Source organism: Nymphaea colorata, chromosome 3 (genome assembly GCF_008831285.2).
Source record: "Nymphaea colorata isolate Beijing-Zhang1983 chromosome 3, ASM883128v2, whole genome shotgun sequence".
In the NCBI taxonomy this organism is placed as follows: Eukaryota; Viridiplantae; Streptophyta; class Magnoliopsida; order Nymphaeales; family Nymphaeaceae; genus Nymphaea; species Nymphaea colorata.
In genome coordinates this window covers 25,988,790-26,001,965 of record NC_045140.1, presented here as the reverse complement: position 1 = coordinate 26,001,965, position 13,176 = coordinate 25,988,790, and the positions used below count along the sequence as shown (strand labels likewise).

Genomic DNA, 13,176 nt, shown 5'->3' with positions numbered 1-13,176 from the left:
AATCAAATTCCTTATTTAAAAAAAAAAAACTAAGTCTACACATGCCATTTTAAATTTTCTCTTTTATGTTACTAATTGTTTCATATAATAATAATATAGGCAATAATATGTTCCCAATTAAGGCGCTTAAAATTCTTATTTTCCTTTACCGACATAGGAAGTGTGACTTAGAATTAGCGGATCTTAAATGCATGAATCTCATATTATAAATATTTAAATGACAATAAATCAAGGTAAAGCAAAGTTCTCCAAAAATCACATAAAGTAAAAAATAAAATTAAAATGGGGCTAAATATAATGCCAAATTTTGTTGATATAAAAAATAGCCGTTTGGAAAGATACTGTAATCGCCCACGCATCAAGGCGAACGGCCAATAACCGGTCTCTTAAATAAGAAAATAAAAAGAAAAAAAGAAAGGGCAGTTATTTAACAGATACAGCACCGAGTTAATACGGCTGTGAGAAGGTGAGAATGGGCTTAACATTGGAATATAACAACAGGTCACGAGAGCGTTTTCGTTGCCTCAATATTTATGTTCATCGTCAAAATGTGAGAGAGAGAGAGAGAGAGATGGCGGAGAACGGGGGAGGAGGGTTTAGGGCGCGGGTGGATCACTTCCTCTACAGCGGAGAAAAGAAGCACGTCCTCGCCGGTATTGCCCTCGTCGGCGTCGTTTTCGTCGTTCCTTGGTTTTTCATGAACCGAGGTAAAACCCCTTCTACGTCATCTTCCTTTTTTTCCCTTTGTTGCCCCCTTTTGGTTTCTTAAGTTTTTCTGCTTCTTGTTATTCTTCTTGGTTTTATCTGAGAGTTTATACGTGCATCCACGTTTGCGTTAATGCTGATTAAGGTTTTCCGCCGCAAAATAGAGTTCTCCTGGAGTACATCAGCAGAATCAGACACTAATGGTACATGGGTTAAACAATTTTGTTGCGATTTCTCTTAAGGGAAACGTTAGTGATCTGCGACTTCTAACGCGGCCGAAGTTTCTCTTTCTCTTCTTTTGGTTTGGTTCATGTTGAAGGATACTGTTGATCTATAAGAGATTGAAAGGAATATGCCAACATGTGTGTGTGGGATTGTTCTTCCGCCCCAGAGTTCAAAGCATGTTCACAGTCTCCTGCAATCGAACCACCAACCAACTCGAACAGAAGTGAACTAGCATTTACCTGAGGTTCTAACAGCTCAAATTAGTTCTAGACACATTAAATCGATTTAGGCAGCCAATGGAGCCTTCCGTCAACTGTGCTAGTGGGAATTGCGAATTTGCAATCGTTGGCTGCAATAAAACTACGTTGAACTAGATGAAATATTGGCGTATGATTTTAATTCCTCCTCTTGTTCTTGATTTCAAGGTTTGCTTCTTAGGAAAGTAACCTTGAATTCCCAGGCCGATACTTTCGTCTTGTATATTTTACTACAGGTGGTTCAACAATCACCCCAGCATACCTCCTCTTCCCCCACCCACCAAAGCCCCACCCCCAAGGAAAAAAAAAAACCACACCCCCACACCCACCCGCACGCAAAAATCCCTTTTTCTTCTTTCGCTAAACTGAGACTTCTTTTGGAGCTCATCATAAAAAACACCACAGTTTTGACACGATGAATTTCTTATCAAGAATTGAAGAAAGACGACAACACACATAAACACCAGAGATAACGTGGTTCGGCTATTGCTGCCTACATCCACGGACGAACAAAATCAGTCATCTTTTTTTCTTTTTCATTCTTTCTTGTTACACTTTTGGTGGTTCCCCTTCCAGACATATAATGGAGGGAACAGAGGAGAACAACAAGGAAAGGAAACAATAATGGAAAAAGTTTCGCACAAGAGGAAAGTCTATTAACTTTCCTCTTGCTGCAATTAGCCGTTGCTTCAACAATCTCCCCCTCAAGTTGGAGAGCTGATGTCGATCTGCCCCAACTTGCTAGTAATCCACTGATGACGCTCCTTTCCTAGGGCTTTAGTAAATATATCTGCCAATTGATATTGGGTACCAACATGAGGAGTGCATATGGTTTTGTTCTGAATTTTTTCACGGATAAAATGACAATCAACCTCGATATGCTTAGTGCGTTCATGGAACACTGGATTTGCACCAATATGAATGGCTGCCATGTTGTCACACATGAGACTCATGGGTTTTTCAATTTTGATTCCCATATCAAGAAGAAGCGCTTTAACCCATATAAGTTCACTGGCACATGTAGTCATAGCTCTGTATTCGGCTTCTGCACTAGATCTAGCCACCACATTCTGTTTTTTGCTTTTCCATGTGCAAAGATTACCTCCCACCATAGTACAGAATCCGGTGGTAGACTTTCTATCACTTTGATCTCCAGCCCAGTCTACATCTGTGTATCCAATCACTTCAAGGTTGTTGTTTCGTTTCATTAAAATTCCTTTCCCTAGACTCGCCTTTAAATACTTGAGAATACGATGAACAGTTTCCAAGTGTATAGACCGAGGACTTTGCATGACTTGACTTATCATGTTGACTGCAAACGTGATGTCCGGCCGAGTTACGGTTAGATAAATTAACTTTCCAATTAGTCGTTGAAAGCCTTGAACATCTTGAATTGGTTTTCCATCGTCTTTTCTGATTTTGTAGTTGAGGTCAAGAGGCGTCGAACTCGGCTTAGCTCCCAGGAATCCTGTTTCTTTGAGAAGATCCAACGTGTATTTCCTTTGACATAAGAAAATGCCTTCTTCTGAGTGTGCAACTTCAATACCCAAAAAATATCTCAATTTCCCTAAATCCTTAATTTCAAACTTGTCGTGCAATATGGTTTTGACTTTCTTCATTTGTTCTACATTGTCTCCTGTAACAATAATATCATCGACATACACCAATAAGATAACAATACCTTGCTGAGAGCGAGTGACAAACATAGTATAGTCTGCAGCGCTTTGCTTAAATCCGATCTCAATGAGTACCCTACTGAGTTTTGAGAACCATGCTCGTGGAGACTGCTTTAGCCCATAGATAGATTTTTTGAGTCTGCATGCATAACCAGGCTGATGTTTGACTCCTTGCGGTGGATGCATATAAACTTCTTCTTCTAGATTCCCATGCAAAAAAGCGTTTTTGACATCAAGTTGAAAAGTGTTCCAGTTCTTATTTGCTACCACTGATAGAAGGATACGAATAGAGTTCATCTTAGCAACAGGGGCGAAGGTCTCTGTGAAGTCAATACCTTCTCGTTGAGTGTAGCCTTTTGCGACTAATCTAGCTTTGTATCTATCAACACTGCCATCACTGTTGTATTTTATTTTGTATATCCACCGACATCCCACAGGTTTCTTTCCTTCTGGTAGAGGAACTACAGTCCAAGTTTGATTTTTCTCTAAGGCCATCAACTCTTCATTCATGGCTTTCTGCCATTCAGGATCAAGACTGGCTTCCTGAAAGGTTGAAGGTTCGCGGAGAGAGTACGAGTTGAAGACATAGTGTTGGTACTTGGTTGACAATTTACTAAAGTCTACGTGTTTTTCAATGGGATGTTTGGAACTAGAGTAAGCGATTGGAACAGAACGGATAGAAATCACTAAACCTAGAGGGTGGTCGTGTCACTCTAGAAGGTCTTCTTCCTTCAGGTATGCTATTGTCAATAGTTTGGCTTTGTGGGCTCAAGGAGGTTGACTCGCGATTTTGAGGTTCAGGACTACTCACTTCAGGGTGAAAAACCGGTGGAAGGGTGCTGGGATTGAAGCCGTCAAAAACAGGAAAGAAGGTCTTGGGAGTAGACTGTTGGCAAGATTCATTGTGGTTGTGATTACTATGACTCTGCATCTCCCCCTCACAATGAATTGAAGTAGAAAAGAACGGCTCATCTTCAAAGAATTTGACGGCCCTTGAGATGTACAATTTCTTAGTAGTAGGATCAAAACACTTAAAACCTTCCTTGGAAGTAGAATAACCAACAAAAACACACTTGATGGCACGTTTTTGTAACTTATTTCGAAATTGTTGTTGAAGATGAACAAAACACTTGCACCCGAACACTTTCAAATGATTGACAGAGACGTATCGTTGTGTCAAAATTGCCATTGGGGCCATATTTTCAAGTCTCTCACTGGGAAGACGATTAATTATGTAGCATGATGTAGCTATGGCATCTGCCCAATATTCATCTGGCATGTTCATATGGAACATCAAAGCACGGGCGACATTCAGAAGATGACAATTCTTCCTTTCAGCAACACCATTTTGTTGTGGTGTGCCTCTACAGGTCGTTTGAGACAATATTCCTTTTTGAGATAAAAAATCCTGCAATACTTCATTAATGTACTCACCACCATTGTCAGAACGAATATGTTTGATCTTTATACTAAATTGAGTCACAATCAATTGATAAAAATTTTAGAAACCTCATGTTTGTGTTTTAGAAAATAAATCCATGTTACCCTGGACTTATCATCAATAAATGTCACATAGTATCGAAAACCTGAGATAGAATCAAGTGGAGCGGGACCCCACACATCAGAATGAACAAGATCAAATAATATAGAGCTACGTTCGACAACATTATTAAAAGGTAAGCGAGTAGATTTTGCAAATTCACACGCATCACAAGATTTTGTAGAAACAGATAATTGAGGGAATAATGTTCGAACAACTTTATGAGAAGCATGACCTAATCTAGAATGCCACAAACCAAATTGTTCAGTAGAAGAAACATGATTAAATAATGCAAATGTTTGAGAATCTAAAAAATATAAGCCATCGCGTTGGACGCCTCTACCAATCACCTTCGTCGATTCCTTGTCCTGAAAAATAACATCCTTAGCCGAGAAAATTGTAATGCAGTTATGTGTAAGAGTAATCTGGCTTACAAATAGGAGACTAGTAGAAATATTAGGAACATGAAGAACTTCAGAATCCTTACCATGACAAAGCAATTTCATGCGACTTGAGCCAGCAACCCCCATTGCCGAGCCATCAGCAGTAAAAACAGGTTTAAAATTTTTAAAATTTTTAAAATTTTTTGAGATGGTCGGCTGGTTGGTCATGTGTTCAGTGGCGCCAGAGTCGACTACCCAAGTTATGATAGGAGAATGTAAAGAGAAAGCAAAAGATGTACCTTGATCGTCAGTGTTGACTGCATCAGAGATCGGTTGAGATGATACCAAATTTGTTTTTGCCATTTGAGAAAAAAAATTCATCATATCTTCTTTAGTGACAGTGAGCTATTGTGTCATCTTTGTTTGACTTTTGAGAGACTCCTTTGTTACGAGGTGGCTTGCCAACGAGGTCCCAACATTTGTCTCGAGTGTGGCCAAGTTTTTGACAATAAGTGCATTTGAAGCGAGATCGATTTTTAAGTCGATCATGAGATGTAGGCCCAGGATCGTGAGATGTAGACTCACACAACAATCTGTTTCTTGATGGATGTTGCCCTTTAGAAAGATATGCCACCTTGTCTGGATGTTCAGTAGGTTGGACATCGGATATAATAGAGTTGGAAATCATCAACTTTCTGCGAGTTTCTTCACGTTGGATCATAGCACAAACAGAATTGAATGACGGAAGCGGGGTTGTCAGAAGAACTTGGCTGCGAAGCTGCTCGTAATCATGACTAAGTCCACCAAGAAGTTTAAAAATTTTGTCTTCTTCAAGACGTTGTTGTTGGATCTTGAGATCAATAGTGGGTGGACGATACATAAGCATTTCATCAAACATTCCTCGAAGAGTGCCCACATACACGTTAAAAGGTTTATCTTGATGCATAAACCTAGTAATTTCATTTTGCAATTCATAGATACGAGTGGTGTTGCTTTGTTAGCCATAGATTTCTTTAAGCATCCCACATTTCTTTGGCTGTCTCCATAAACATAAGTCCCTTACTGATTTGGGGTTCCATGAAATTGTACAACCAAGACATAACCATATCGTTTTCAGACTCCCATTGTGCATACCTAGGATCAACAGGTTCAGGTTTAGGTATCGTACCTGTAATGTAGCTGACTTTTCCTTTGCCACTTAAAAAGAGCTTTGCAGCCTTTGACCAACTGATATAGCCTGTGCCGGAAAAAAGAGTTGTGATTTTGAGAGGGTGATTTTCTACTCTCGAACTGCTGGATCCACCATCATACTGATTTGGTGGGAATACAGACGGGTGCCCTTCTGTGTTGGATGCCATGGCAACACAAATACAGAAAAGACCTTTGCAGGAGGTGAGCAGGCGTTTGATCGGCGACGATAAGCGATAAGAAAATCTGAGGCAGACGTCTGGAGCCCACGTCTTCAACCTGCCCGTAGAACGCCGAGTCCTCCTCAGCAATACACAGAAGATGTCTCTCTTGATAGCAGCAAACTTCTTGCTGCGTTATCTTCTCAGCCAGTTCCTCGCTCGTGTACAGGAGTCGATCGGCTATAACAACCAGCAGTGGCGTCCTCCCGTCGTAGCAGGCGAAGAAAGGGGGAAAAGAGGGATCGCGGGCACCAAGACAACCGTAGCCAGGGCAAGTCCCTTAACTGATTCCGTCTGCAGGAGAAAAACGAAAGTGGAGAACGCGAAAAGGGAGAACACATTCAAGAAAAAACAGATTCAGAATGTCACGACTCTGGTTCTCGCCCTATCTGTTGAACAGGAACAAAGGGATTCACGAAGACAAGAGTTTATGCCCCACCGATCCTCTGTTTTTCTGACAGAACACCCTTTTTCTGGCAGAACACCCTTCTCACAATGAACAGGCGGGTGCACAAGACTAGTGGAAGAATGAATACCTGAATATCAGGGTGTTGCTCTGATACCATATCAAGAATTGAAGAAAGACGACAACACACATAAACACCAGAGATAACGTGGTTCAGCTATTGCTGCCTACATCCACGGACGAACAAAATCAGTCATCTTTTTTTCTTTTTCATTCTTTCTTGTTACACTTTTGGTGGTTCCCCTTCCAGACATATAATGGAGGGAACGGAGGAGAACAACAAGGAAAGGAAACAATAATGGAAAAAGTTTCGCACAAGAGGAAAGTCTATTAACTTTCCTCTTGCTGCAATTAGCCGTTCCTTCAACATTTCTTATAGGACTACCATGTATGCATGTTAACACGAAATACGTACATATTAAATTTTCATTCTTTAGTTGTTGGGTCCATCGTGTTTGATGCTAAGTTCTCTGGTTTACCGTCTTCATGCTTCTCCTTTTCTTTTCCTTTTTTTTTTTGGGTATAGGTGCTCTGAATTTTCTGTATCAAAAGGGCAGATCCCTTCTTGTTGGAGTATATGATAAATGAGAAAGCCTTTGACATTAGGATGAAACATATGGAAAAAGTCCAAAAAGAGTAGCGATTGTGTCCTATACAACCATTTGAAGAGCTTCAAGTGCCCACCTACTTGGGGCAACAGGTAACAGGATTAACGCATTCTTCAACCAGAATAGGGGTTTGTCCCAGTTGATGTAAAGTTGCTGAATTGCCCAGTCTGCTTCATGATCTGGAAATGAGAGACTTGTAGGCCATTTTTCTATATCTAGATTTTCTGATGGTTACTGTTTTGGTTAGGTGACACTTAACACATGCTAAACGTAAGAAATCAAGATGATGTATTAGGGGTATGAACGCTCTACTATGTCCAGGGAATTGCTTTGGAACAAAGTGAAGCGTAAGGCTACGATGCAGAATTTGCTGAGTGCTATGGGTCCATGACAGATTTTCAATTTAAACTATCGTTGTCGTGAATCTTGATGGAACAATGGCGAAGAGGAATTGGGAGTTGGCATTCTGTCAAAATGAACTGATGTTCTCATTTCAAGTCACCACGTGATAATTTTTTCCACCCCATACGGAAAGAGTGAGAGATCCTCATGAACTTTGACTCATTTTTCGGTGTTCCTCGCGGTTGCCACGCTAGTCGCTAGGGCATGAATCGCACGATTAGGGGGAGGTCATTATCGGCTGCTTAAATGCAAGAAGTTGCTTTTTTTCCGTAATGTTATCTAATGATGTGCATATTTCATGTTTGTCAATGTCTAACATTATCATTTTCTTTTGATGGTAGGCACTACACACAGTTCCCACCAAGATTATATGGAGAAAGCTGACAAAGCAAGGAGCGAAAGACTCTCTTCCAGTGCATCTTCTTTCAAGTGATTACATGCCGAGAGAATAATCAAAATAAAGCCTCCAGCCTCTGTCAAATGTTGTTTTAACAGCTCTTCAGAAAGAAATATTCCTTTCAACTGACATTCATCTTTATGATGCCCGGAGAATGAAGCAACTACCATTTAAACCGTCCTTGATGCTGGTTGCATCACTTTGTATGAATATAGTACGTTTTATGGTCAAATTTTGACACTACCACTGTTAGTTTTTTCTTAATAATCAAATTTATCGTTCATTTAGGTGCATTTATTTGTGAATTACGGAAATTAAATTGCAAAACATCCGCTCACACACAGACGTGCGCGCACACATACACACTGAGAGTTGGGTTAGCTAACCTGTTACGGAGGCTAGGCCATGCTGATCTGCTAACCCTGCTTCATCTGTTCGAAGGGCTGCTAGTTCGTTACCTACGGAGAACCGAGCATAAAATCTCCTCGTGTTTCATTAGCCTGTAGTGACATTATTTGTAGGCGATGTTATTGCCAAAAGTTGCGGCTACTAGTACGAAAGACGAGTCTTCTCGTATTCCATGGATCCGTTTATCGTCGTAACTGTTGCTACCGCTGCTGCTGCTATTGTTTTATGGATGAAAATCTATGAAATTCACAAAGATAACTTGGGAATTTCCTGGTTCATTCCCATCGGAACCTGTCAAATGGAGAAGAAAAAAATTCCATCGTTTATCCAAGTATCATTTTCTGAATATACAGAGTTTAAAAAAAAAACTATAAGGCCAGGTATTGTCTTCTGAATATATAGTGTACTTTCTTTTCTGATATTTTGGGAAGACATATCACTGATATTTTGAAAAGACATATCACACGTTGTACAAATTACAAAGGCATCAGTCTTCTGTGTCTGAAAAACCACACGAATCCACAGAAAATCAGCAACCCGCATGCACCAGTGATCAACAAAACCCACTTGAATGCATCTGGTTCATCGAACAATGATATTGAGAAATTCATGCCAAAGATGCCCGCTACTACTCCAAAAATTGCCACCACAAACGTTGCGGTTGTAAGCAGCAACTCGAACTGAATCAACTGATTTCTGACATTGTCCTGCAACAACCAAGTACCGTTATGAAAGTTAACATTGATGGCCCCTAAGCAAAAACTGGATATGTACTTCAGCCAGAGAAACTAGTCTTCGAAAAGAATAAGAAAATTTTCACAGTTACGATTCTTTCTATGTCCACGGCCCAGTCATGTAAATCAGAAGGGAGCTTATATTTAGTTAGGGCTTAGTTATCTATGGAAAAATGGAAGATCAGAGCTAACCAGCTGTATATTTATGAAGTCTTCTGTGTCGTCAATGTACTCCTTCAGCTGTAAAACATTTTAAATTGAAACGTCAGGCAATATGCTAAAAATAATACTTGGTGACAAGCCAAGATAAGAAAATGCAGGCATTGCTCGGGCGATACCGATGTTAGTTTGTTCAGCGTGCTCCCAATAACAACAAAATAGGTTTCGAGTAGCATTTCCAACTCTTCAATGTCCTCGCCACTTTCCGTGCTCCTCATGCTCTCATGCCTGCTTCTGCCAATGCTTAGGCTCTTCTCCAGTCTTCGAGATTCTGGAGGAGAAGAGACAGGGGAAACAGGAGCAGAGACTGATACCCCTGCTCCGATTGAGCCATAAACTATCATGGATTGATCACCATATGTGGAGTCCATCCTCAGCTTTTTTTCAGTTAAATACATCTCAGCCATATCTCCATCGTCATCCATAAGCTGCTCTATCTCATCCCTCACCTGCAAGTTGAAGGTGGCATGAAGAAACAATACTTACAGAAAGTACGAAGAGAGCATGAGAGCTCATTACCTTCTGAACCCTACGAGTCAAAGCAACAAGCCTGCTCTTCAATCTCCGTACTCGTTCCAAATTTAAAGTACTTAGCTTTGAGGTCAGCTCATCCAACAACGGATATGCTTCTATCTCTAGATCTGCTGCCTTTTTTTTTTTTTTGTGGAAACAACACCATTGATATATCATTATTCATCAATTTAGCAATTGCAAATAGCGCCCAATTCTAAGTATGGTACTATACTTGAATTGTCAGGCAGCTGTAACATGCGAGAATAATACAGCAAGGAATGACGGAAAAATATAGGCTCAAAGAACAAGATAGAGGAAACAATTGGCTGCCAGTTATTCCTTCTTTAATCAAGATTAAATTCATTACTGTACTTTCAAACATTGAAACGTGATGGCCCCACGTTTATAGCAAATGCTGATGAAAACATGCCACTTAGTAGCCTAACCAACATTATTTTGCTTTGCAGGATCGCTTTGTTTCGTGAAGGAGTGGAATCGAATCTCACTTACATGGTTTGTAGCATTTTTCTGTAACCAATAAGTAGTCAAATTTCATCAAACGATAGAGCCAATAACACAATATGACAACGTTCATCTGTCATTGACATCTAAGAAGGATAAGCCGATCCTTTCTAATGCGCAAGCCGAAAGGTTTGCCAAAGACTTTCAGTGCCCTCTCAGTGAGCCGAAAGAATCTTCATAATCAACCTGCTCAAGCCACTCTCATGGCAAGCAAAGGGCATCTTCTACCCTTTTGGAAAGCAAAGCTTTTGAGAATTTGAAAGGTGTTCTCAGACAAGAGATTTTCTCCCCATGGAATCTATGGGATGTGTTGGTGTGTGCAATCATCCAGCTGAGGATGATGAACATATCTAGCTCAACCACAGTCTGCTTGGAACACGTGTGCAGCAAAAGGGCACCCAGTTCCTCCATTTCTCAACACCGCAAACTCGAAAGCTTTCAGAAAACCTAGAAAAGCTTCTAATCTGGTTTGCTTGGCATATTTCCTGCGATATGATTTCCAGGAAACAGCTTTGGATATCTTCATAATCATAAACAGGGGATAGGGGCCTCCACATAATTTCCAGCATGAAGTAGCCCGAGAATAACCCAAATCCAGGCATCTCTAGGCTGCTGGCAAATTATAGTGTAAATTAAGGATGGTGAGCTAGTGACAATGAAAAACTGGACTAAAAAAATATTTTAAAAAATCACCCTTTTCATTTACCAAATCATATAGTATACGCAAAGTGATAGCAAAGTTCATTGGATTGAATTTGGAAGGGAAACACAACATCAAGCTTTGTGGTTATCAAGTGGAACTGTAGCAACATTTTCCAAAAGGAAACGCAATATGGTGATATGATCACGATGAATCTTGCCATATAGAGAAGGTATCACACATCTCCACAAACAAGTTTTTTGAGACAACGTACTCCTAAGCGGAACTTCTGATGGATACTTCTTTTCCTTTTTGTCTAGTTATACAGTTCCTGATGTGCAATTGACACAACATTCACGTGCTTATCTAGTTGCATTTTGTATTCTGTAATGGTAATTCGGTGGGAGTTCTCTGTGCATTTTTCTTTACTTTCACTCTTGCGATCTTCCAGATATTCAATAAACGTGAAGTACATTACACATGTTACCCAGCACCATTAACCATCAAAAAGGAAACACAATGAGGTATAATATCCAAAAACAACAACGTATCCAAGCACTACATCAAATTCAAATGCCCAAACCTCAGCTACCTAACAATTACCAGCCGACAACGATTCTCCAAATACCAACTACCCATAATTCAGTATTCAGAAATCCCCATGATGCAATAAAGCAAAACAAGAATCCACCGGCTACCTTTACAGGCCCAATCATCAAAAATCACTAAAAAAATCCGGAAGGAGAGAAATTAAAGTCTGAAACTTCTAAAATGAGGCAATCCACCGTACCTGAGAATCAAGAAACGTGCACGCTAACTCCAGCGCCACCTCGAGCGCGCGGAACTCGAACGGCAGGCCATCCGTCGGCGACGACCCGCCAAACCCGTCCTCGAAATTGTTCGCCGACGGCGAGAAGCTCCTACGCTCGAAGCCGAGGCGGCGCTGCAACTCGACGACGTACTGAATGACGTAGCTATCGAGGGAATTGAGGAGGAGGACCTCGTCCGCGGTGATAATACAGCGGATGTGCTCGAGGTTGACGACGATAGCCTTCTCACGGCCCAGGATGGTGGACGGGTAGACGAATAGAGGGTCAAGGAGGCGGAGGTCGCGGGCGGGGAGGTCGCACCGGCGCATGACCGCGAGCTTGTCGAGCTCCACGACCTGGGAGTCTCCGGAACTGTCAATGCGGATCCAAGAGCGGACGCCATGCCCGCGCTTCTTGAGGCCGGAGAGGTCGAGGCCCTGGAAAAGAGGCCGGTTGGCGGCGGTGGCCGGCTTGGGAGGGAGAAGGCGCTCCTTTAAATTGGAGGCCATCGGCGGCGGTGGGGGCTACGCGGACGAGCCTTGTCATTCAACCAAGGACCTCTTGGCGACGAGTGGGCGCTCCCTCGACCCCTTCCCTCTGGTTGGGAGTGGCTCCTTTTCTGGAAGGAGAAGGCGCCTTTCCCACGCCAATAAGGCGGTGAACTGGTTGGGTCCCTTTCTTGGGAGCTACACACTTTCCCTCCTCTATCCCTCTATCCATCGATCATCGTCTCTGATAAGAACGAAAGAAAATGGAGTAGCAACTAAAAGAAACCGCGCCTCTCCTTAAAACTAGCCGCCCATTTCTGCAGGATATGGAAGGAAATTGAGCAGCATAAGAAATGAGTGAGATTTTTCTTCCTTTTTCTTTCTAATTCTTCTTCAAATTTGTTTTATGTTTACGCGCAGATGATATTTTTGTTGGCAAAAAAATAGTGGCTCCCTCACTGACGTGGCCTTTGTTTGTTTTACTGCAGATTTCAGATTTCTGGATGTAAGATCAGGTTTCCTCTTATTCCACCCTAAAATTCAGGGTTTTTAAGGTGTAGCATGAATTTCAAGTTCATGCGGTTGAGATCCTGAGAATCTCTCAAAACACAACTTTTCATGTAGCCTTAAATCTTATATCCAAAACTATCAAACACAACCATAATAATAAAGTGTTAATACGTCTATAAACAAAGAAGTATCCGTTGGCCAATACCACCAAACTCATCTTACTTCGGATGGATTTAACTTATGTTCGAAAGGATTGTTATTTTCA

The 13,176-nt window shown here is 41.2% G+C and overlaps 2 protein-coding genes across 2 annotated transcripts; one reads left to right on the top strand and one right to left on the bottom strand.

The window, feature by feature from the left end:
- Positions 1-536: 536 nt before the first annotated feature.
- Positions 537-8,361, top strand: LOC116250125 (uncharacterized). The gene is made up of 2 exons (XM_031623551.2): positions 537-707; positions 8,013-8,361. Exons 1-2 carry the CDS (start codon positions 572-574, stop codon positions 8,102-8,104), a joined length of 228 nt encoding a protein of 75 aa, XP_031479411.1. The 5' UTR covers positions 537-571; the 3' UTR covers positions 8,105-8,361.
- Positions 8,362-8,775: 414 nt separating this feature from the next.
- LOC116251292 (magnesium transporter MRS2-1-like) lies at positions 8,776-12,762 on the bottom strand. Its single transcript, XM_031625461.2, has 5 exons — positions 11,895-12,762; positions 9,949-10,077; positions 9,549-9,878; positions 9,403-9,450; positions 8,776-9,183 (listed from the first exon to the last, which is right to left on the bottom strand). The coding sequence occupies exons 1-5, from the start codon at positions 12,420-12,422 to the stop codon at positions 8,953-8,955; spliced, it is 1,266 nt and encodes a 421-aa protein (XP_031481321.1). The 5' UTR covers positions 12,423-12,762; the 3' UTR covers positions 8,776-8,952.
- Positions 12,763-13,176: the final 414 nt, after the last annotated feature.

Bases quoted from the DNA above. Each gene is read 5' to 3' on its own strand.
- LOC116250125 (XM_031623551.2), top strand. From the start codon at position 572: ATGGCGGAGAACGGGGGAGGAGGGTTTAGGGCGCGGGTGGATCACTTC. The intron at 708-8,012 runs GTAAAACCCCTT...TTTTGATGGTAG, and splicing joins TTGGTTTTTCATGAACCGAG to GCACTACACACAGTTCCCAC.
- LOC116251292 (XM_031625461.2), bottom strand. From the start codon at position 12,422: ATGGCCTCCAATTTAAAGGAGCGCCTTCTCCCTCCCAAGCCGGCCACC. The intron at 10,078-11,894 runs GTACGGTGGATT...AAAAAAAAAAAG, and splicing joins GCACGTTTCTTGATTCTCAG to GCAGCAGATCTAGAGATAGA. The intron at 9,184-9,402 runs GTTAGCTCTGAT...TGGTTGTTGCAG, and splicing joins ACTTCATAAATATACAGCTG to GACAATGTCAGAAATCAGTT.